Raw genomic sequence first — 26,630 nt, forward strand, 5'->3', positions numbered from 1 at the left:
TATGATGCAAAGTGAAGCAAGCAGAACCAGGAGGGCATTATACACATAAACACAATACTGTATGATCACCAACTGTGAAAAACTTGACAACTCTGATCAAGATAATGACCCACAGACTCATGAGGAAAAATGTTATCTACCTACAGAGAGAGAAATGATGAACATGGAGTACAGATTAAAGCATACTTTTTAAAATCTTTCCTTATTTTTCTTGTTTGTTTGTTTTTGGAGGGGATTCTTTCACTACAAGTTAATGTGGAAATATTTTTATATAACTTCACATGTATAATTGATATACTGCTTACTTATCCTCTCAGTGAGCGTGGGAAAGCTTAGGAAGGACAGGGGAGAATTGCAACTGAAAATTTTTTTAAATGAATGTTAAAAATTATTTGCACGTCAATTGGGAAATATTTAATAACATATTACATACTTTAAATAAAGCAGCTGGTAATTTCTTAAATTACTTTAATGAAAATTCATCCTTAAAAGGGGAAAGAAACTCTCAAGGGAAAATTCTATTCTGGATCTGCTTCTCACTAACAGGAAGGAACTGGTTGCTAGGTTGGAAATTATGGGAAATGACCACTTCCTTTCTAGAATTTGTGACAGAAGAAGAAAGCTGGGCATAATCTGGTATGCTCCTTAAATTTAAGGGAAACAGATTCTAAGGGTACAGAGGAAGGACAGGATCCCAAGGACTGAAATTCTACAGAGCAAGTCAGCCCAGGAGGGATAAGAAGTTCTCAATAATAAAATTCTAAAAACCCAGAGGGAAAAGGAGGATTTCTCTAATGACACTGTAATGGATGCATCAGTAATTCACTAAGATTGGAAAAGAATTATCTTAAATTTCAAAAACATGTATAAAACAGAAGCAAAAACAGGTTAAAAAAAAAAAGGATGAAATGAGAGCATGATACTCTTAACAAACAGTGCTGGAAATGCTTAAGCTCAAAATAAATTTAACTAAAATTAAGAACAAGAAGGATTTTTCGCTGTATTGGAAAAAAAAAAGCAAATACAGAGAAAACTAGGGCTGTTGTTTGGCATTGGCTACAAGTACAAGTGATCATCAAAAGGAGAAAGATTTGCTCATTTCTTATCTTGTTTTTTCCTCCTTTGCTGAGAGTGGCCCAGAAATAATATTTCAAGAAATTATCAAGGAAAACTGTCCTGATGTCTTAGATCTAGAGGGTAAAATAAAAATCGAAAGAATCCACTCATTACCTGCTAAAGGAGTTCCCAAAAGGAAAACTACTAGGAATATTATAGCCAAAATACAGAACTCCAGGTCAAAATGAAAATGCTTCAAATAGCCAGAAACAGACAATTCAATTATTGTGGAGCCACAAATCAGGATCACACAAGACTTAGTAGCTTGCACATTAAAAAAGCAGAAGGTTTACAATGATATTCCAGAAAGGAAAGAAGCTAAAATTACAATGAAAAATAACATACCAGTAAAATGAGTGTAATACTTCAGGGGAAAAAAAGATAGTTAATGAAATAGAGGACTTTCAAGCATATAGTAAGGGGTGAGAAAGAATACACTGGAAGAAGAGGGGAAAAAAAAAAAAGCAGAATGGGAAAAACATTTTCACATAAAAGAGCACTTAAAAAGAGCTTTGAGGATAGGGAACACAGGCAAAGTGTAAACTTCACTCCCACTGAAATTGTTTCAAAGAGGAAAGAATATATACACACACACATAAACTCAGGTATAGAAATATAAATAGCCCAACAGGCAAACAGGGATGGAGTTGGGGAATGAAATACGGGAGGACAGATTAAAAGTTAGACACAAAATAGACTTTTAAGGAGGGATGAAAGACAGAGACAAAGAAGAATGTGAGATGGAGGGAAATACATAGTAACCTTAACTGGGAATGGGAATGGGATAAGCTCACTCCTAAAACATAAGTACTCAATAGAATGAATGAGAAAGCATGAATCCAAAAAAATATGTTGTTTACAAAAGACATACTTAAGACAGAAAAACACACATAGAGTTAAAAATCAAAGACTTGAGCAGAATCTTATGTGCTTCAGCTAAACTAAATTTAAAAAAAAAAAAAGCAGTGGTTGCAATCATAATCTAGGATAAAGCAAAAACAAAACCATATCTAATTAAAAGATAAGAAAAATTATATTATTCTAAAAGATACCAGACAATGAAAATAGCAAAAAAATTTTTTTACAAGTTTTCTAACAAAAGCCTTATTTATCAAATAAATACTCAATTACAGAACTGCGTCAAATTAACAACAAGAACAAAAAGAGCCAATTCCCAATTTTTACTGGTCAAAGGTTATATAAAAAGGCAATTTTCAGAAGAAATCGAAGCTATCTATAATCACATAAAAAAAAAAGCTCTAAATTGCAGCTAGACTAGAAAAATGCAAATTAAAATAACTCTGAGGTACCAACAAATATCAATCAGAAATGACAGAGGGAAAAATAGATATACTAAAGAACTGCTCATAGAAGAATAAGATGATCCAACCATTCTGGAGAATAATTTGGAACTATACCCAAAAGACTAGAAAACTCTATGTACCCTTTAACACAGGAACACCACTACTAGGTCTGTATCCCAAGAAAATCAAAGAAAAAAGAAAAGGATCTATATATAGAAAAATATTTATAGTAGCTTTTTTAGGATGTCAAAGAATTGGAAATTGAGGGACTGCTAATCAGGGAATGAATAAACAAGTTGTGGCATATGATTATAATAAAGTATTACTATATAGTAAGAAATTATTTCAGAAAAATACATCAAGATGAACTGATGAAAGTGAGAAGTGAGAGATCATTACAGAATAACAGTAATGTTGCAATGATGATCAACTGTGAAATATTAGAAGAGGGGGGATAAGAGATGGCAGAGTAAAGTCAGCGACTCTCCCAAGCTCTCCCAAATTCCCCTACAAAAAACTTTTTAAACGTACCTCAAATGAATCAACAGTGGCAGCTTCCAGAGCTCTCAGCCTACAGATGGTAATGGAGCCAGACAGGTCAGAAAGAGATTACAGGAGTCCCTTTGCTGTCACTGAGTACATGACTCTATTGTATGGTCCATATACAAGTACAGGTTAGCGTCCCAGATCACAGTCCCAGGCTTAAGGAGGAGGAGGAAGATCTTGTGGTTACAGAGGAACAAGGATCCTGGTCACAGTTCCAGGGTATAAAGGAATACTTACTTGTGGTCAGAAACCAAAGCAAGCAGAGGAGGAAACACACCTTTCTTAGATTATACAATCTTGGAAAAAACTAAAAGCTTGTGAAAATTAAAAAGATTCAAGTAACAGTTTCTGGGTAATTTAAGGCCAGCACATTATTAATAAAAGGATGGTCATATGGTCATCTCTCTCTTAGACCAAAGACAACCGTGCCACAGAGGGGTTCAGAAGCTTTTTTTTTTTTTTGGAAGAGAAGTGGCTATCAACTCTGACTGGATAACAAAAAAGGAGGTGAACTGTATGAAAATAAGTGCTGAGAATAACATGTCATCCTTGGACAGAGAAACTACATAATACTCAGACCACTGCCAACCTTGGGTTACCTAGACAAAAAGATCCTACTTCAACCAAGCTTGATTGAATGAAATTCACCTGAGACCAGAGTTGTCAGAGAAAGCCAAAAAGGAAGTTTAACCTCAGAAACTGAGGTCTTAAAAATAGAAAGAAAGGGGGAACTCTATAATCTCCCAGAATCATTAGTTAATAATCACATCCCTCCAAACTTACAGATCCCTCCAAACTTACAGATCCCTCCAAAAACTAGCTCTGAAAGCAACTAATACAAAAAACTTCGGAGTCTGAGCTAGTGCCCTTTACACCCAAAGAATAGAGCCCAATTTTTTAACATCAAATTATAAGTCAAGAAATAGGCTGGAAAATGAGCAAACAAGAAAAGAACTTGATCACAGACATTTACTATAGTGACAGGGAAGCTCATTAAAAAAAAAAAGTCAACATCTTCATAAAAAAAGTAGGTACATTTTCTTCTATTTTTTCATTCTTTTAATTTTTTTTTTTTTTGTTTCTTGATGTCTCAGTCATTAGATTCCACATCCCCAATTCTTATTTTTATTGTTTTAATCTTTATTATTTTCTTCAGTGAACGTTTGTACTTCCTTTTCCATTTAGCTTTTAAGGCATTCTTTTCTTCAGTGAATTTTTGTACATCCGTTTCCATATGGCTTATTCTGCTTTTTAAGGAGTTCTTATAAGTGGATTTTTGCATCTCTTTTGCCATTTGGCTTACTCTGTCTTTAAAAGTGTTATTTTCTTCAGTATTTTTTTGTGCCTTTCTTTACCATGACATTGACTTTTTTTCTATGATTTTTTTTTTTGCATTACTCATTTCTTTTCCCAATTTTTCCTTTACTTCACTTATTTGATTTTTTTAATCCTTTTTCAGCTTTTCCAGGAATTTAAACAAATATGAAAAAGTCAACTTTTTCTTTGAGGCTTTGAATGTAGCAGTTTTTAACTTTGTTGTTTTACGCTTTTGTGTTTTGATCTTCCCTGCCAGCATAGTAAAAATGTCTATGGATAGGTTCTTCTTTGGAAAAAACAACTCATGGAAATCAAGGAGTGATCATTTAAGAATTATTGGACTTGGGGCAGCTAGATGATGCTGTGGTTGGAGCACAGCCCTGAAGTCAGGAGGACCTGAGTTCAAATCTGATCTCAAACACTTAACATGTCTTAGCTGTGTAACCCTGGGCAAGTCATTTAAGCCCAATTGCCTCGGGGGGAGAGGGAGAGAATTACTGAACTACCTGAAAAAAACATGATTTTAAAAAGGACCTAAAATATCCTATTTCAAGTAATTATCAAGGAAAACTACCTAATAGTCTAGAACAATAGACTAAAATAGAAACTGAAAAAATACACCAATCACCAATCACTTAAAAGAGATCCTAAAATGAAAACTCCCAGGAATATTGCAGCCAAATTTTAGCACTCTCAAAGAAAGGAAAAATGTTGCAAGCAACCAGAAATTAACAATTTAAATATCATCCACAATCAAAACAAGGACAGTTTAAGCAATACAGTGGATAGAGAATTGGAACTGGAGTCAGAAAGGTACTCATCTTCAGACACCTACGAGCTGCATGTTTGTGGGCAAGTCATTTAACCCCATTTGCTTAAGTTGTTCATCTATAAAATGAGCTGGAAAGGGAAATGGTAAAGCACTATACAGTATCTCTGCCAAGAAAGTCACAAAGAGTTGGACACAACTACACAACTGAACAATAACAGCAGTCAGGATCACACAACATTTAGCAGATTCTATATTAAAAGACAGGAAGATTTGAATATTCAGGAGGATAAAGGAACTAGGATTATAAACAAAAAGTACCTACGCAGAAAAAATAGATATTTAATGAAATAAATAGGAGTTTCAAGTACTCCTAAATGAGAAAATCAAAATTAAATAGAAAATTTGATAATCAAACAAAAGATTCAAGATAATCAGAAAAGAATAAACAGGAAAGAGAAACCATAAGAGATTTAGTACTCTAAACATTAAAGAAATGAAAATTTAAACAAATCTGAAGTACTATCTCATACTTATCAGAATGTCCAATGCCACAGAAAAATGACAAATGGGGGAAGGGATGAGGGAAAACTGAAACAATAAAACACTCTTAATGGAGTTGTTAGCTGATTCAACCATTTTGGAGAACAATTTGAAATTATGCCCAAAGGGCTGGAAAATATGCATACATCTTGACCCAACAATACCACTACTAAGTCTATATCCCAAAAAGATTTAAAAAAAAAAAAAAAAATACATGATCAAATTATATTGTACTATAAGAAATGATGAGCAGGATACTCTCAGAAAAATCTGTAAAGATTTACATCTAAAACAATTCCAAAGAATTCACAATGATAAAATGCTATTCACCTCCAGAGAGAGAACTGATGAACTGAGTGTAGAATGAATTATACAGGTGACATTGAGAAAATTCTACCTATATCTTCTGACTGCAATTCACCTTGTGTACAAAGGTCTTGGATAGGCAAAGAAAATGAAGGCTAGATAAAGAGCTTTAGCTTCCTCTACTTGATTTTGAATGAGGGAGAGTGAGTGTCATAATATTATTAGATATGGATGGATTGTGATTTGGATCACAGATATACAATCTTTCCCTCCAGACCAACCCACCTTACAGATTTCCTAATACTTTTGAGAGAACCACCATATTTCTAGTTACCCAGTTTTTCACAATCTAAGTGTCATTTTTCACTCTTCACTCTCCCTTACAAAGGAATATGCCAGCACAATCAGCTTTGATTTTTTTAAAAAAATTTAATATGAATTATCAATATTTTCTAGATCTAAAGAATCAAAAAAATAATAATAAATCAAGCCTTGATTTGTAGTTTTGCTCATTCTAGTATATAAATGCTCACAATGAAAATTTAATCTAGAGCTGACTCCAGCAAAATGCCTTCACCCCAAATCCACAACCATTACATCACCAAATCTTATCACTCCTATATCCATGTCTCTCATAACTATCTCCTTCTGTCACAGCCACCACCACAATTCAGGACCTCAACTTCTGTCACCTAGACTCTTATCCTAACTAGCCTCCTAACTCATTTCCATGAATCTAGTCTCTTCCCTTTGCAATATATATTCCATGTAGATACCAAAGTGATTTTCCTAAAGTCAATCTGTTTCACAGGATGATGATGATAACAGCTGGCATTTATGAGTTCTGTTAAGGTTTGCAAAACACTTCACATGTTATCAACTGATTCTCACAACAGTCCTATGAGGACATACTATATTATTATCCTCAATTTATAGAAGAGGAAACTAAGGCTGAGAGAAATTAAGTGACCTGCCCAGTCACACAACTAGTTAAATGTCTGTGACTGGATTCAAGGTCAGGTTTTCTTGATTCTAAGTCCAACATGACAACAACAACAAATATTTATGGAGTACTTATTGTATGCCAGTCAAGTATTCTAAGAACTTCATAATTATTTTTTCATTAGATCCTCAAAATAATTCTAGGAAGAAAGTGCTAATCTCTCTACCAGAGATGAAGAAACTAAAGCACAGAGTGGTTAACTGACTGGCCCAAGGTCACACAGCTAGTAAGTACTGAAATAACATTTGAAATCAAGTTTCCCCAGACTCCAGGCTGCCCCATCCAGCTGCTTTTCCCAAAAATCCTGTGATTCTCTGTAGCCTTTAGTATAAAATTTTGTTTCATCTTTATTTCACCACCCCCTTTTTTCATTTCTATAAGTTTTAAAATATACATAATTATTGGCACAACACATGTATCTAACTTAATAGATTAAATATATAAGATGTTGGACCAGATAGTTGCTGAAATCCCTTCCAACTTATATTTTCACATTAACCATCTTATCTTTTTCATGTTAAAGATCGCCAGCTTCTCCAGATCCCCTGACCCCCTGGCCATCCTCCTAAATTTAGGTATACTCCAAATTGATCAAATCCCTTCCTAAAAACGTGGTACCCAAAACTCTCCTTCTAGATTAGATTACTTTTAATGCAGCCTAAAATGGAATTAGCTTTTTGATACTGTGAGGACAAAGCCTGCATGCCTTGAGACAGAATATCAAACACCCTCAGGACATTGCGAAGTTAGGTGTCTGACATCAGGATCTCTTTGGAATTTGCTCAAAGACCAGCCTAAACTCACCCTCTTTACTGTGCTTTGAGAGGTTCTTTTTCTTCATGACCCATCAGTAGCTGTCCAAAAGTCAACCTATGATGTTTCATTTCCCTTCCTCAATAGTCCAGACTGGACAAACAAATCTCCAAAAGTTTCCTAGATTAACCAGGCAAAATGAACAGAAGCTTGAGACAGTAAACTCATCTCACTGAGATTAAGGCAACAAGAACAATGTTCCCCTAGGACAAAATTGAATTCAATTTAAGAGAAGTTCTATACTCTGCTTAAAATTCCTAATCTAATGTCTGAATACAGTTGCAGGGAGGGAAAGGGGAGTCAATGATTTTATTTAGGGCATTATAATTACAATTTTGGTTTGCATTAGAGGAGGAAGGACCAAAAGTTATAACATATCTGAAATCTAGCTTATTGGCATTTCCAAATCCTAAAGTGAATTAGATTAATTTAAACCATATTTGTACAAAAAAGTCATTCCTCTTATGCCAAGCTTCAGCCCACAGCAAATTTTTGTGGCTGAGTTATAAGCCCTTGAAAACATATCAATAAAAACAGCAAGAGCATACCCTCAAATATAGCTGTACAACTGAGTGTTGTTATGGGCCTTACAGGCAGCTTCCAGCATCCGTTTGAAAAGAGCTGTGGGTTCCAGTTAGATACCAAAGAAATCTGTCACCTAACTCAAGAGAACTCTGCATACCCAATGGCTCATCATGTTGGAAGAAAACGTTACAAGAGAGCTAGATACCAGCACTGTAAGCTGGCTTCATTAAGAACCAGCTAAATAATTCACTTTCTAAGAGGCAGCTTTGGAGCTTCCTAACATTCCCTACCCTCTAAAAACTAATCTAATAAGCCACAGTCATGAGAGGTAGGTCATGGGCCAACTGTGATCTTCTGCAGGTCTTTCTACATCCCACAAGCAATTGGCCTCCAACCCTCAGTCTTTTGTCTACATTTCCAGGCCTAGAGGTTTGCTTAACAACAGAAATAGCATTTCTCTAGCCCTCCTTATACCCTCATGTCATGGGCCTGAGCTCACACTGGGGACCTTTAACTTGCATATGATGGGTGTCGCTACAAGCCCTGGCAAAAGCTGCTCATCTCTGTAACCTGTAAGAATACAGGGAGGAAATCAAATCACCAGGAAACCAGGACACTGAAAAATCTCAAAACATTCTCTTCACAATTCCATTCCCCCAAGGCCAGGTACAAAGAGAGCATTCAACAACAGAGTTACTGAAGGAGAGAACCGCCTGGTCTCTGCTCACCTTGTTCTGCTCATACTTGTAAAGAATCTTCAGGGTCTCCATGGCCCTGATCATGGACTGCATGGCAGTGAAGATGTTCTGGTAGACCAACTTGGTGAAGCCCCTCTTGTCTTCTTCAGAGTAGCCTGAACCATGGATTATCCTCATCTGTTTAATAAATGTACTTTTTCCACTTTCTCCGGTACCTAAAAGGGGGGAAGAGAGGCATGGGAATTAGATAAGAACATATAAACAGTTTATGAAGATGGTATATTGAGGGGGGAAAAATATGCCACCTGCTTTCCCTATTAAATAATTTGAGTGAGATTCCCAGCTGACTTCTGTGGGCTTCTCTTTCTAATCAAAGAAATAGCAAGAAGTCTTTTCAAGAAAAAATGTGCTGTTTACCCCAAAGGCCAAGAGAGTTCTGGTATTTAAACCTGATATCATGTTATAGTAAACTTTCATGGACCTCAAAAAATACATACTCTTTCTTTCTCTCCCCCCACAACCTTAACAGACATGACTCTATTAATACAACCCAATAAAATACCATATGTTGAATTCCTAGTGAAGTAAATACCAATTGCAATTCCTGATGTGTGAGTGGTTACTTAAGGGACTGCTCCTTATGAAATACCAACCACCCTGAAAAAGGCCATAATTGGCAACTGGACTTAAAATCTAGTTTATTCTTGCTTGCCTAAGAATAAAGAATATATTTTCTAACTTATCTGTGCTGTTTGCCAGGACCAATTATTTCTGGACTTTTGTTGATTTCTGTTCAATAGAAACCAGAGAAGACTCCAACTGACACAGGAAAGACGTCAAATTGCAAAAGTGAGCCACCTAATTTTTTTTAGTAGCTCTGGGAAATGCCAAGGAATATAGAGGTAAGGGAGAGGGGAAGGCAAGAAAATGAATCCATCAAGAATTAAATGTAGGGATCATCTGTAGATATACCTTACCTATACTTTCTGATGCCTAGGACCGAAGATATCAAAAGATTTCTGTACCATCAATATCTTATCACTATCAAATAGATGGCCAACAGATTCCACATAACAACAAACCCCACATAGATATTGTTCTGAAGTCACAAGCCTAAACATCTGTTTAAACAAAGAATGTACATGCTTACTAATAAGGCATACCCTCTCAAATATCAATTGCCCTTCCATATCATACTCCTTTTAAAATCATAAGTGGTGGCCTTAATAGCCAATCAGATCTAGATCCTTATTTTAATGGTTTAACAATAACAAAAAAGATCAGAGAAAAAAGGCTTTGCCCAAGCTGAGTCAGGCCTCATGCTTTCCAATTCCTTGTCAGATGTTCTCCCCACTTCATTGCATTCAGCAATGTGAGGTCTAGTCCAACCTGTACCTGAACAACAATTGTCCTTTTAACACCACCCCGAAATAGTCATTCGGCCTGTGCTTGGAGACCTCCTAGCTTGAAGGAGTTGGAGAACTCATCCCACTTTTTTATAACTAAGTGGAAGGAAGCTTATCCTAACATCAAGCACAAGTTTCCTGCCTACAACTTCCACCCAGTGGCTCCTTGCTCCGTTCTCTGCGGCCAAGTGTATTAAATCTGATCCCTCTCACAAGAGGGCCTTTCCCTAGAAGATGGTCATCATGATCTTCCCCCATATTTCTCTTCTTCAGCTAAATATCCCTGTTTCCTCCAACTAAGTCTCATATGGCTGGACTTTGAGGCATTTCATCACACTGGCTATCCAACTCTGGACAATGCCCAGCTTGTCAGTATCCTTCCTAAAATGCATTACACTTAAATGAACTCCAGATGTAGTCTGATAAGAGCAGTGGCACTATCATTTCCTCATCCTGGGATAACATGCTTCTCTAAAAGCAGACTAAAAATAAAATTAGCATTCATTCCTGACAGCCATTTCAGAGTTGATTCAAATGTTATTATCCTATCAGACTCATACACTGCTTTAAAGTTTGCAAAGCAATTTATATAAATTATTGCATGTGAACTTTACTACAAACCCTTTGAAGTATATATTCCAGGTGATTATTGGATCCCCTTACAGAAGGTAAAAGGCTCAGAAACCTAAATTACTCACTTATGATCACACAAATATGTGTATCAGAAGTAGGATTTGAACGCACAACTTCCCATTTTTCTTCCTATGCATATTTTGTATATGCTTATATATATATAAAAGCACATATTGCTTCCTCCCCCTCAAAATAATGTAATTTCCCTAAGAGTATGCTTAGGGAAATTAAGAGTATGCTTCACTTCTGTCTCTTTATCCATAGTACACCCAGCATAGTATAGCAAATAAAGCATCAGTTCTGGAGTCAGAAGGACCTAAATTCAAATCTTACCTCAGACACTTATTAGTTATACAACTAAGGGCAAGTCATTTAATTCAAAGTACCTCAAAAATGTAGCAAAACTTACTAAATTGTGTGCACCCTATAACTCAATTATACCATTACTAAACCTATGCCACAAAGAGAAGAGGAAAAGAACCCATGTACAAACATATTCATGGAAGTTTTGTTGTAGTGGGAAAAAATTGGAAATTAAGGGGTTGACCATGAATTTGGTATATGAATGTAGAGCACTATGGTGCCATAAGAAATTAAAGACTTGTATGAACTGATACAGAATAAACTTAAAAGAACAACGAGAAGAATTTATACAACAATAATACTATCAAAAGAAAAGTTGGAAACAAATATTTAAGAACTCTGATCAATGAATGTGATAACCAATCATAATTCCAGAAGTTAGAGGAAAAACATGATATCCATCTCCTAAAAGAGAGGCAAAGAACTAAGAGGTAACAGAATAAGACTTATAAGAATCTTATAAGAATAAAAATTACATTTCTAAACAAGGCCAAAATAATAATTTCGTTTTGCTTGAAAAAATTTTGGTTTTAAAATAGTAGCAGGCAGGGCCAGGGTCATATATAAATGTTTCTTTTCTTTCTTTTTTTTTTCCCCATTGAGAACTAGGAGAAAGAATTGGTTTTTCATGGAAGAAAATAAAGTTTAATTTAAAAAAATTTATACATAGCTTAATAAATGCTTATTGATTTGATTCCTGAATCCAAATCTAGTATCCAATCCATTTTGCTTCTATAAATATTGAGTTTATAGTCCAATAAAAATCCTTGAATCTTTTGCAAACTTTTATCTATCTAAATGTGTTTCTTCTATTTTGCTCTTTTACTATTTCTCAAATCCAAGTATAAGATCTCACATTTGTTCCTTTTGAGTTCTGTCTTCTTAGATTCAGCCAATTTTCTAATCTGTCAAGATCTTTTTGGATACTAAGTGTCATTGAATATATTAGGTATCCCTCCCAATTTGGGGGCATCTCTGCTATGCATATTGTTTCTGCGTTTATTCAAGCCACTGATAAAAATGTTAAATAGGTCCAAGTACAGAGCATTCAACTTGAATACCTTTTGTTTTTATTTTTCTTTTCCTTTTTTTTGTACCTAATGGTATTTTATTTTTTCTAATTATATATAAAGATAGTTTTCAACATTCATTTTTGTAAGATTCTGAGTTCCAAATTTTTTTCCTTCCCTCTTTCCCCACTCTTTCCCAAGACAGCAAGCAAGTTATGTTTTGATCTGTATTCAGACTCCATAGTTCTTTCTCTGGTTGTGAATGGCATTTTCCACCACAAGTCTTTTGCAACTGTTTTGGAAGACTATTTTGCTGAGAAGAGCTAATTCTATCATAATTGATCATTGTACTATATATATATATATATATATATATATATATATATATATATATATATAAACATATGAGTCTTTTCCCCTTTTTTATGATCTTTTTGGAATATAGATTTAGTAGTAGTATTATTGCTGGACTAAAGATTATGCACATTTTATAGCCCTTTGGGCATAGATCCAAATTGTTCTCCAGAACAACTCCACAACAACTAGAGAGAGGCCTTCTTACAAGATGATATCAACTCACTGTCTATTCTTTGGATCCTACCACTCAACTTATTTTTGAGTCCAATTAATTATATATTGCCTTCACAACATGAAAGGCTCTGGGAAATGTCTTGCTAAATATAAATAAAAAATATGCATACAGCATTTCCCTGGTCTACCAGTTTAGTAACTTAATCAAAAAGGAAATAAAACTGATCCGCTCTTGATTACCAACTTTTTTTCCAAATATTCACTAATTATCTCCTTAATAATGTTTTGTTTTCTTTCTTTTTTTATTCCATTTTTTTAAAACAGAAAAAATTTTAAATAATATCATTCTATAGTTTACACGATGACCATAAGAGCATAAAGGAAAAATAAAATAAGACTTGTATCTGAAGGATAAAAGAATTCTAACCAAAGCAATATTCAAAAAATGAAAATGTAAATCAAAGATTTAAAAATGAAATCTCTCTCTCCTCTCAAAAAAAATCAATCAAAATTTATTAAGTGTTTTGTATATGCCAAATAACACTGTGTTAATCTCTAAGCATATAAATATCTAGAATTGAGGATCAAGAGCAAAATCACAATCCTACAATTTGTAGGAGTTAGAATTTTTATCATAATTATGTGTTGCAGGAGTCAAAAGGGCTAGACCTGGAGTCACAAAGATTTGAATTCAAATGTGACCTTAGACACTTAACCTCTGTTTGCCTCAGATTTTGTAAAATGGGAAAAATAATAATAGTATCTCCCTCACAGTACTGTTGTGAGGATCAAATGAGATAACATTTATAAGTAATCATTTAGGAATCTCTCAATCTCAATTGCTTCCTCTATAGAAATAGAAATTCTAATATTACTCCTCACTAAGGTAACTGTGAAGAAAGTGCTTTGCAAAATGTAAAGAACTACAGAAGTGTAAGTTGCTATGTATTATTACTATTTTTGGCAATAGTCCTTTCAGGAAAATCCCATTTTATGAAAATCTTTTAATGCCAGGTAGATTTAGTCAAAAAGAAAAGTTTTAACTATACTGAAAAATATCCCTCCATAATGTTCTCTTCTTCATTCTATCTCCATCCAAACTTCTGAAAGTCACCTTACCACAACACCGCAATAGTCTTGGCTCTCCTCCAATATTTTGTTACATCTTACTCCTTCTAACAGGGCTCCTACATTTCTCATACCAAACTTCCTCCTAGTTGTACAGCCATGAAGAGAGGCTAATTTTTTCATTTCAACTTCACAGAACCAATGCTTGCATGAGGTCAAAGATGATCTTGAACATCTTTGTCTTTGCTTCCTTCAACAGATGTCCTGAATTCACAGTCTGTCTGGATTCATTTCTCAATGGTTCTAACCGCATCATTACCTCTCCACTCTAACTCTAGAGGAAAGTCTTTTCTTATTTCCTCCTATTCCAAAGAAAAAAGTAGGAGCAGATTGAGAAACTGTTAAAATACTCAATTCGATTGTAATTAAACGTTATCTGTGTCCAGTGGTAAAAAATGAAAATGAGGACATTAGTATCAGGAAGTAAGAGAGTAAAAACAGCAGCATTATGAACATGGGCCCTGCACAGGGTTCAAGGTGGGCAACAAAAAAACATAAATAGCATCAATAACAACAGACATGATAGTAGGGGGAAGAGAAGAGAGATGGAAAGCAATCTGATCTATAATCTAATACATGAAAGTCTTAATCTGGATTAAAAAAGGAACCGAATATTTTATTTGGCTATAAATTCACTGTACCCTAAGTAACAAAAATCAAGGCTGCTTCAGTTCCAATTATCCCGATGCCTATTGGATGACAAATGTTAACAAAGCCTTGAACCTTCTAAGGTTCTTCTAAGATACAGCAAAGAAGTTTGCCTTTCTGTTAATACATACAAGCACAAAAGACAAGACTACTCCACAATAGATTTTACAAATTGTGTAACATCTAAAGAAAGCAACAAATGACAGCATGGAGGGAGACCATATCGTCATGCAGAAATACTACATAGTGAATTAAACATCCTAACTTTCTAGTCACTAGTTATGAGCAAGTTGTAACTCACTTTGGACAAATCATTTCTATTCCTTGGGCCTCAGTTTCCTCATCTGTAACATAGAGATAATAAGCCTTTGCCTAACTCCATCACAAAGTTGTGATGAGGATTAAATAGAATGGAGAAGAGAGCTTAAGATAATAAATTGCTTTGAAAATATCAGCTTTTGCAACATTCATTTCCCCCCACCCCTTTTTCTTTTGGGGTTTTTTTCCCTCTCATGGTTTTCCCTTTTGTTCTGATTTTCCTCTTCCAACATAATTCATAAGGAAATTTGTTTTTTGAAAAATGAATGTACATTTATAACCAAAATAATAATAATAATCAGATTTGTAAGCTATTCAAAAAGCAAGGTTGTTCCCAGGAAGGCCAAATCTTAAAAAAAAAAAAAAAAAAAAAAAAAAAAGATTTAACAGAATTAATAGCTTAGAAAAAGCATGCAGCCAAACTATCATTAGTTAGCAAATAACTACTCTATTTATGAAATGTTCAAAAGCTTACAAAGTCATGGCTTCAATAATCTACCTCAAAAGTTTTAAGATTCAAATGGGAAATCGGGAAAAACTACTACTAACAAGAAACTGGCTGATGTTGTGATGCTAAATAATATACAATACAAGTACGTTGCATTTTGAGACATTTTCACATCTATGACATCATTTAATACCTATTAACAGCTCCACAGAAAGGGCAAATGTTAATCTTCCCAGTTAACATGTAAGTGGGAATGGGCCAGAATTAGAACCTGCAGCTTCGGTCTGCTTTTCGCTCAACTACTTTTTAAATTCTACTTCAAAAAATCTGAAGGATTCACTGGCCTCGTATACCATGAGACAGATGACCCAACTTTTTACAAAGCATCTTGGTGGACTTACAAATCAGGAAGACCCGACTTTGAATTCTACCTCAGACTCTGTCTCAGCTGTATCACTTTGCCCATGTACTTAAATCTTTTTCAGTCTCCATTTCTTCATCTCTAAATGGGCAGAATAACAAAGGCATCCACCTCACAGAGATGTTGCAATGATCAAATGAGATCACATGCAACATGCTTTGAAACTTTAAAACATGATTTAATGCTAGCTATTACTATCATGAAACATAATCAAGATAGTTAATTCATGTGACTATCTTCTATACAATATGGCTAAGCTCTTTCTATCCTCATTTTACTAAAAGAGCTAGGATTGATAGTATCTTCAGGTGGTAAACAAAAATTAGATACATCATACAATCATAATTGCCAAGGACTTCCACCTTCTACCTCCTGACTGAGAGATTATGGACTACTATACAGAATGAGGCACACATTTGCTGGACACTACCAATGTGGGGATTTGTTTTGCTCCCCTCCAAATTCCCAGGGGTGAGAGAGTAGGAGAAACATATATCATAAGTCATAGGATGAATGAGTTGAGAGTTTTCAGATCCCACTTAATCTAACCCTTCATTTTTGAAAAGAAACTAATGTTCAAAATTAGAAAATGATTTGATCAAAGTCCCATAGCAAATTAATGGGAGTAGAACCTGGCTCTCACTATTCACAATCCAGGGCTCTAACAATTACACCATGCCATATCTAGTCTTATGTGTCCATATTCTTGACTAGTAAACATAATGTTTCTTCACAAAATATTAAGGTACTTGGGGAAAAGAACCTACTAAGTTTGATATATAAAGGATAAAGGTCCGTGAGACCACTGGAATATCCAAAGAGACATAATTAAAGTAGATAAAACCTTTTTTTTTCCCCCAGAAGAAGGTTGAAGGTTAAAATCACCTAAACACATATGATTTCATAAAAGGATAATCAGAAATCATGGGAATTAAATTGTTTCTGTAAGAAAAAATGGAAAAGGAACCAAAGAAAAATATGATGCAGCAACAAAAAATTTGTAGGGAAATAAAGACCCAAAGCATCAACAGCAGCAACAAAAAGCCAAGCAATAAGAAAGGTTTAGAAATCTACAAATGCCTCAGAGAAGGGGAAAAAATGTAAGTGAAACAATGAACAAATGCCTAAAAGCTGCAGAACTTAGTTCCAGAAATAATCTGAATGCAACTTTGACTTCTGAGGCTTTTCATCTTATAAACTACATTCAGAAAAATTTAGACTTTCCCCTAAAACTTATGTTTCCCCATCTTGCTTATCCAGTTTACTATGCCTGTAATAATTGCCTCAATGTCTCCAAATCTTTTTGCTTGTTGACACCCTACCTATTCTTCAAGGACTAGCTAAAATACTAGCCAGAAATCCTGGTGATTGCCAGCACCAAACCCACAAAAGTAGTACCTATTCCTCTTTATTCATACCTCTTAGATATTCTGTTTTATTCTGTACCATAGCTTTTTACATAATGTTCTATCATTCTAATAAATTGATTTTACTAAATATATGAACCCTGTTTTATCCATCTTTAAATCCCCTTGCACAGATTCCTAGAGATCAGTAGTTCTATTACTGAATTAATGAAATAATTGTATAGGAACAGCAAAGATTAAACTATAAAGAGCTCAAAGCTATTTGGAAATATAAACTACTAAATACAACTAAATAAGCAATGTTGGCAGAAATTAATTAATCAAATATTTGTAGAATAAATGAATATTCACCTGAAGCCTACTATGTGCTAATTTGAGAGGTGGGAAGTACTTTCCTTACAAAAGAAAAGTCTTTCTAAATTCTCAAAGATCTGACTAGCTAGCAAAAAAAAGATGCCCTACATAATTAATCATAATACAAACTACAATAATATGAACTATAACAAAGAGGAACAACTGGCAGTTAGAACCAATGAACTTGGAATCAAACACCTAGAACTGGAAATCAAACCCATCAATTCTTGGTCCAATGTTCACAAGGCAAGTCTTTTTTCAGATCTTTGAATCTCAAGTCTTTATCTGTCAAATGAGGATAAATAATACTTATCTCACAAAGGTGTTATAGAGAGTTCAATTATATATGTATACAAAGCATTTTGTCATCTATAAAATGCTGTCAATGTGGCATTATTATGATAAAACTACTGCAAAAGAAAGGCTGGGAAATACTTTTAATTAAATATAAAGTCCTTTTTGTATATATGGCAGTATCAAATCTCACCCCCCCACACCCAGAGTCTCACAAACATCTCTCTCATTATAAAATACATATATCCCTTATCAACCAGCACTAGACCATTGATGAAAATACTCAGCACTGTCAATATCCAAAAGACAAGATATTTACCTTCAAGAAATTAATGGGAAGATTCCCCAATTGATAAATGGTCAAAGGATATTAACAGGCACTTTTTTGATAAAGAAATTACATATGTTCATATGAAAAAATCCACTAAATCACTACTGATTAAAGAAATGCTAATTAAAACAACTTATTATCTGACTATCAAATTGGTTAAAATGATATGAGGAAAGCAACAAATGTTGGAGACATTGTGGAAAAATTTGGACACTAATTCAGTACGGATGGAATTGTGAACCAATCAACCATTTCAGACAGCAATCTTGAATTAGGCCCAAAGAGTTATAAAACTGTTTGTACCCTATGACGTAGCAATACCACTATTTTCCAAAGTGATTAGGGGAAAAGGAAAAGAACTTATATGTTCTAAAATATATTTGGCAGCTTTCTTTGTGGTGACAAAGACCTGGAAATTGTAGGAAAGCCTATCAACTGGGAAATAGTTAAACAAGTTGTGGTACATAACTGTGATGGAATATTATTGTTCTATAAGAAATGTTAGTTGACTTTAGAAAAACAGAGAAAGAATTGTATGAAATAATGAAAGTGAAAAGAGCAGAACCAAAAGAATGCTATACACTAAACTATACTATAATTTCTACTAAACTACAATACACTAAATGCTATCCACTAACAGCAATATTGTTCTAAAAACAACTCTGAACAATTTAGTCATTTCAAGTATTATACTCAAATCAATTACAAAGAGCCATGAAGGAAAGTGCTATCCACATCCAGAAAAAGAACTGATCAATAGAAACAGATCTAGTATAGGTTTAAACACACACACACTCTCTCTCTCATGTTAGCCTTCTCTACCTAGGGATGGATGAGGAGGGAGGGGAAAAAAAGCATGGAGCAGAAAACAAAACTTAGAAAGAAGCACAGAAAAGCAGGGCAGTTTTGAAAACAATGTATAGTATTTAATACAAAGATTTTTGGTAGGGTTTTGGTTTTTTCCCCTTTTTTTAACAAAAAATATTGGGGGGAGGAATGATATGAAGGAAATTCATGATTTTATACTGAATCCTCTTTTATACTGTGGAAATATACTTGTACATGGAAATGTTCTCTTTTCATCTTTTTGTATTTAATTTCAAAATGAATTTTTAAAAAAATTTTTTTAAATTAATGGAGATAGCTCAAGGTACTATTACTATATTGGATTGGCATAAATGGTAACTCACATTCATATTGCCCTTTAGTTTCCAAAACTGTAAAAGTTTAATGTTCTGCCCTATAAGGTAGGTAGTGCTAATAATATTATCCTATTTTGCAGATGAATAAACCAAGGTCACAAAGGTCAAATGGCCAACTAACAAAATGGCCAATTCAATACCCAAACAAGTCTTGAGATTCATTCCAAGTATGGTATCCCTTACACTACACTATAATTAAACTATACATTCATTCATGTCCTATTATGAAAGTACTATGAAATATTGAAATTGAATCAAATATTGAATTGAACAACCTGTACTCAATGGTGAGAAAGACAAAAGAAAATGATAAGATTATAGTCCTCAGGGAACTCACAGTACCAAATTATCACTCAGAAAAGGGCAGAAAACCATAGGTGTAAGCAATAAAAGTGAGAATTAATCTTTCTAGATCAACACAAATCTTCCAACTGAATTGCTAAGGTAGTTGATAAAAAGAATACAAATATGTAGTAAATGAAAAAAATAATCAGAAGAAAAAGGTGGTGAACTCAAAGGGACATATAGTGTTCAATCCTTCATATATTAATAAAAATAAGTAAATGCTGGAGGAAATACAATTTTAAAGGTTATAGAAGGATCAATTGTGATGACAGTAAAAAAAGAAAAGTCCTTATTATTGCCAAAGGAATGTCGTGAAGAAAACATCAAAAACTGACCCATATGCATATTTTCTAATTTCTATATTATCTTTGGGAATAATTTTTGGCTAAGTCCTTTTCAGGACAAAGCCCAATGAGGTATTTTCTTCCCTTTTCATGGTGTCATCCATCCCTTTAATAATGTCTTTCTCCTTATTATAGCTACCTGATTAGTCTGCTAAATTCTATGAATCTAACCTGCCAGTCAACGACACACCCAGGCCTCATGACATAATACTTTAATGGATTCTTTCAAACTCCTTTCCCTGGTCCTTTCCTTAGTAACCCTATTATTTTTCCTAATCCATTTTATATTTGCCACTCCTGTGCCTACTTCTTCATTTTGTCAACCTCTTTCTCTAAATAAATAAATAAATCTACCTTTTGGCAAAGAAAAAAAAAAAAAAAGGAAAATCTACCTTAGGAGAAGAAAACAGATGGGTTTTTAAAATGATGTTCTATAACAAAATACAGTTTTACAGAAATAATTAATTGAAGGGCTCTAAGAATAAAAGATTTCCCTGTACTTATTAAAAAAAAAAAAAAAAAAAGAAACCCACAACCACATTTGTTTCCACGGAGCAACATATCACCTTAATGGTGTTTCTACTAAGTTTTTTTTAAAAAACACATAATGCTATTATGTCTAAAACCAAGAGGAAACTTTTTATGTAATGGAGAAAAGTTTACTGGTCTTTCTAATAGAATTAGAATTAACTCAAAGATGCTCCCCATCATTGCTACTATATAAGACAGAACTAGAAATGCTACTTATGGCAATAAGAAAAAATCAAGAGAATAAAAACAAGCAAAGAGTAAACAGTGGGTTGTTCGGGTTTGTTTTTTTTTTTTTTTTTTTTTTTTTAACAGATTATATGATAGTCTATCTAGACAACATATAGAATCACCTAAAAATGTATCTGAAGCAAATCAGTAATGTTGCAGGACATAAAATAAAATACACAGATCATCAGCATTCTCATATATTACCAACAAAACACAGAAAAAGAAATCAGAATAAGAAACATAATTTATACTAATTATAGAATGTATAAAATACTTGAGAATTCATCTACCAAGAAACACCCAGGAACTACATGAATCCAACCACAAAATAAACTTTACAAGAATAAAGGCAAACCCAAATAAGTTTGAGAAATATTCACTGCTCACATGTGGTCATGTCATGATGATAAAAACTGAAAATACTGCCAAAATAAATTTACTTATTTATTGTCATACCAATTAAGCTTACCAAAGCTTATTATGGAGCTAGAAAAAAAAAAATTACAAATTTACCAGGCAGAACAAAACAGTCAAGAATCTCAAGGGAAACAGTAGGAAAAAGTGGGAAAAGGGAGTGGGTGGGGTGGGTAGCAGTACCAGATATTACAAAGCAATAAATCATGAAAACAATTGAGTAACAGAAAGGGTTGAGCAGAAGAACAGATAAGGTACAACATACAAAAGCCAATAAACACAGCAGCCTACTGTTCAATAAATCCCAAACACCCACATTCTACTATTCAATAAAAACTGCTGGGAAATGCACTTTCTCAGAGGGATATGCCCCCCTTCTCATGAGAATAGAAGACTGCATCCTTCAATTTCTTTCAATAAAATATCACAGACTTTGAAACTGAGTCTGGGGTCTTGTTTCTAACACACTCCCACTAGATACAAAAAATAAGATAAGTTAACGGGGCAGCTAGGTGATGCAGTGGATAGAGCACCAGCCCTAAAGTCAGAAGGACCCGAGTTCAAATCAGGCCTTACATGCTTAACACTTCCTGGGCTGTGTGACCCTGAGCAAGTCATTTAACCCCAACTGACTCAGCAAAAACAAAACAAAAAATACTGGAAAAGCTGAAAAGTAATCTGATTAAAAAGTAGGTATAAAGAAAGCAAAATATATCAAGATACATAACTTGGGTGTGAGAATAAAAAGGAGATCAGTGATATAAGAACCAAATTTAGTGACACAAAGAAAAAATTACCTTTTGGATAATATGGACAGAGGAAGAATTGATATCCACACAAAGGACAGAGACAATCACATGAGACAAAATGGACACTTTTGATTATATAATATTTAAAAGTTTTTGCACAATAAAACCAAGACAATTAAAATTGGAAGAGAACAAATCACCAGCCAAAATGGCAAAGTAGAAGGAAGTAGCACAGCCAAAATCTCTCCCACAACTATACCTCAGAGATCTAGAAAAAGTACTAGATCAAGTACTGATTGGGAAAGCCAGGGAAAAAAAATCAGCAACTCATTTTTCCCAGTCTAGATTTATCAGCATAGTAAGACAGAAAAATCTGCAGACACTGAGGACAAAATCTAGTTAGAAGAGAACAAGCTTTCAGCCTTTCCAGACTAAAGGAGGGGCTGCCCAGGATTGGGCACTAAGGCATGAACAGGTCCCAAACTCCCAGAAAGGAAGCAAATTTTGTGTAGGGAATAGTTGTTGACTCTCCAGTGCTCGGTCATAGATCCAGTGCACTCTGAGGAGGGGACTTACCAATACATGACTGGCACTAATATAGCTAATCTAGAAAGAGCTAAAAGCTATTTGAAAGGTGAATAAATCAAATAGAACTTAGTTGTGAAAAAATTAATTTAGCAAACATTTGCTGAATAAATGGTCCAAGACCAGAGTCCCAAGCCTTGTACGGCGAAAAGAGCAAGAAGCAAAGACTCTCTGGGCCTATGAACCAGAAAGGAGCCTGGAGTCTCACATAAAGTGTCCTTAGGCTGTGGTCAGAAGCCCACAGGTTTCATAACTAGGCCAGAAGCCCAGACTAAAGTAGAACTAGCATTTCTATCACCAGGAAACCATAGAACTTTCCAGCTGACTGGCCTTACCTGAGACTAGAAACAATCTAATTGAGTTCCAAAGAAGAACAAGCTCCAAACTTAGATTAAGAATTTCCAGAGCTTAAAATAGAAGGTCACACTGTGCACTGAAAACTTGTAGCATAACGCTCCATCCCGAGCTATCTCTGACATCCTGGAATAATATAGACTCAATTGCCAAAAAAAGCAGCAGCAATAACTGAGAGAACACAACATGGGACAAAGTAAAATCCAGACATTCACTCCAGAACTGAGTAGAACCTTACCCTAACAGGAAGTCTAAATTCAGGAAGTAAAGCTAAAAAAATAAGAAAACACACAAAAAAGAACCTCTCCAATAAAGAGCTATTAATGAGATGACAAGGATGCCTCAAGACAAACTTAAAAAAAACCAATGACTCTGAAAGATCTTCCAGCAAAGGCTCAAGGAAAAAAAACAAAACAAAACACCACAATATGGACTTCCTAGAAATGAAAGTTATAGAATTGGAAAGGGAATAAGATCTCAGGACAAGAAGTACAAAACTTTACTCAGGCAACAGATTCCTTGAAAATTCTAACAGACCAAACAGTTTAAGTATTTGAAAAAAATAAAAGATGTTATCTCAAATGAAAACAAGTGACTGGAAAACAGATCAAAGAAAGATAACTTAAAAACTGGACTACTTGAAAGTCAGGGCCAAAAAAGGAAAAAAGGGGAAGCAGGAATAGATGTCATATGCCCCCCTCAAAAAAATCATAAAACTGTCCAAACCTTTTAGAATAAGAGCTAAAAATGAACATAGAAAGAATGCACTAGTATCTCCTGAAATCCCCAAAACATTATGGCAAAAATTCAGTGTTTTCAAGTCAAATAAAAATTGAAATAGAAACCTAATAACCTATGCTTATTCCTGATGAGTCACCAGAATTTCATAGAAACTTTGAAATACACAGTATCGAAACATAAAAAAGTAAATATGATCAAACAATCATATGGGGACTAAACAAAAATGAACTATTTATAGTTTAATCTGGGAAGATAACACATGTCCCCTCAGAAATATGTATCATCATCAGACATCACAAAGGAAACCTAAGACAATCTGGAAATGTTCTTTTTGATTTATGACCTCAAAGGGAAAGAGAAAAGAAATATACTAGGCACAGGAAACAGAGAGGAAGATTTAGAAGTTACCACATAAAATCTGGATGCATAAGTAAACAACTATATAGGGTGCTCCAAAAGTCTTAGCACATTTTTAAATTTTAATGTCTTCAAAACTGCACTAAGACTTTTGGAACACCTTTTACAAATATGGAACTGAAGGAGGGGAGGAAGGGGGGTTAAAAAAAAAAAAATGGAAGGAGAGGAGGAGTAGGAGGAAGACACACCTGAAATTCACTTTGATCTATTAAGGGGGGTATATGTACATCTATTTTGATATGGATACATACACGTATGCATAAACACATGTGTGTATGAATATGAATGACATGACCAATATAGGAATTTATTTTTCTTGATTTTGCATGTTTGTTACAAGGGTTTTGTTTTTCTTTTTCAAAGGGGGAAAGGGAATAAAGGAGAGAATGAAGATATATTTTCCACTAACTAAAAAAAATTCTTGATTTTATTTTTTCAAAGAGGGAGTAGGCTTAACATGGTTGAAATTAGAAAAAATAGGTAACTAGGAGAAAAAAAATCAGCAAAGTTTCTCTAATAAAAGTCTAAAGATATGCAAGGAATTAATTCAAATGTATAAATCAAGAGTTATTCCCAATAGATAAAAGATGATACATACAAGTAGTTTTCAAAGGAAAAAAAGCTACTAAAGTCATATAAAAATACTCCACATCAGTAATAATTGCACAAATGCAAAGTGAAATAACTGAAATTCTACATTACACCTATCAGACTGGCAAAATTGACAGAAAATAACAAATATTGGAAAGGCTTTAGGAAAACAAGCAGATTAATGCACAGCTAAAGCAGCTGTGAATTGGTCCAGCTATTCTGGAAAGCAATTTGGAACAATGCCCAAAAAAATTACTAAACTGTTCATTTATTTAACAAAGAAATACTGCTAGGCCTAGACCCTTAGGGAAAAAAAATAATCATAGTGGCTCTTTTTATGGTGGTAAAGAATAGGAAACAAAAGGAGTACCCATCAAGTAGGGAAGGACTGAAAAAATAGTGATATGTTATGAACATCATTGTGTCATAAGAAATGGCGAAAGATGGGTCTTAAGAGAAACCTGGAAAGACCTGTATGAACACAAGCAGAATGAAGTGAGAAGAAATAGGAAAACAATTTCTACAACATCAAAGAACTTTGAATGACTCTAGAACTGATTAAATGCAATGACCAACCATGATTCCAGATCAATGATGAATATTTATACATGTGTGGACAGAAAAATAATGGACTCAAAATAGGAAATTATCTGGCTAATGTGGGAATTTGATTTACTTGACTTGAAAATTTCATGCGAGGGTTTTTTGGTTAATGAAATAGAAAGTTTTTTAATTGAAAATAAACATCTCCCACTAATTCTTTGATCCTATGCCTCTAGCTTCAAAAAAGACACTATCTCCCAACTCTAGATATTTTCACAATGCTCTTCCTCATCTCAATTCTTAATTTCCCTGGTTTCCTTTAATTCTAAAGCTAAAATCCCACCTTTTACAGAAAATCTTTTTTGATCCCTCTTAATGGTAGTGGTCTTCCTTTGCAATTTCCAATTTGTGTATGTGTAGCTTAACTGTACACATTTGTTTGCATGTTGTCTCTGATAAAGCTCTTATATCCAAGATTTGTCAGGAACTGATTCAAATTTATAAGCATAACCCTATTAGGAATAATCAAATGCTATGAATAGGCAGTTTTTAAAGGAAGATACCTAAACTATCAACAACAATATGAAAAAATGTTCATCACAAATAATTAGAGAGGTCAATTTTTTTTAAAGGAATACTGCAATTGTTGGAAGGGCTACAAGGAAATATGCACACTAAAGCCACACTGATGAACTGGTACTGCCATTCTAAAAAGCTATTTAGAACTATATTCCCAAAGTCACTAAACTGTACGTAAATACTCTTTAAACCCATTGATAGCCTACCAGACTTATAACCCAAAAAGATTAAACTATTTAGAGCAGCTCTTTTTTTTTGGTAGTAAAAAAAAAAAAAAAAAAAACAAACCCTGAAAACTAAGGTAATGTCCATCTTCTGGGGATTATCTAAACAAATTATAATAACTGTAATGTATGAAGATAATATGTTAATATAATGTAACCATAAGGAATTATAAAGTTTCAGAAAAAATTGAGACTTGTATGAACCAATAATGAGTGAAAGGGTGCAAAAATCAAGAAAACATTTTATAGGTTATTCATATTGTAAAGAAAAACAAGTTTGAATGACTTCATCAACACAATGAGCAGCCACAATTCAGAGTGCTCATAACAGAGCATATCTCCAACCTCCTAACAGAGACATGAAGTGATAGATGACTTTAGGTTAGGAATGAAACATACAATTTTGGACAAAATCAAGGCAGGAATTTGCTTTGCTTAACTATGAATTATTGTTATGAGTTTTCTCCTTTGCTGCTCAATGGAATGGAAGAGAGAATGCTAGTTAATTTTAAAAACAGTAGTTTGTTTTTAAAATTACATAATACTCCTTGAAATATTTAAGAGCCAATTGTTAATATCAAGCACTTATAT

General features: G+C 34.0%; 1 protein-coding gene across 1 annotated transcript in view; it reads right to left on the reverse strand.

The window, feature by feature from the left end:
- The window catches only part of GNA11 (G protein subunit alpha 11), a 71,180-nt gene that overhangs the window by 24,337 nt on the left and 20,213 nt on the right, over positions 1 to 26,630 (reverse strand). The window contains exon 2 of the mRNA XM_031948247.1: positions 8,971 to 9,155. Within this exon, the coding sequence (XP_031804107.1) occupies positions 8,971 to 9,155 (185 nt within the window). The remainder of the gene's footprint in view (positions 1 to 8,970; positions 9,156 to 26,630) is intronic.

Source organism: Sarcophilus harrisii, chromosome 1 (genome assembly GCF_902635505.1).
Source record: "Sarcophilus harrisii chromosome 1, mSarHar1.11, whole genome shotgun sequence".
In the NCBI taxonomy this organism is placed as follows: Eukaryota; Metazoa; Chordata; class Mammalia; order Dasyuromorphia; family Dasyuridae; genus Sarcophilus; species Sarcophilus harrisii.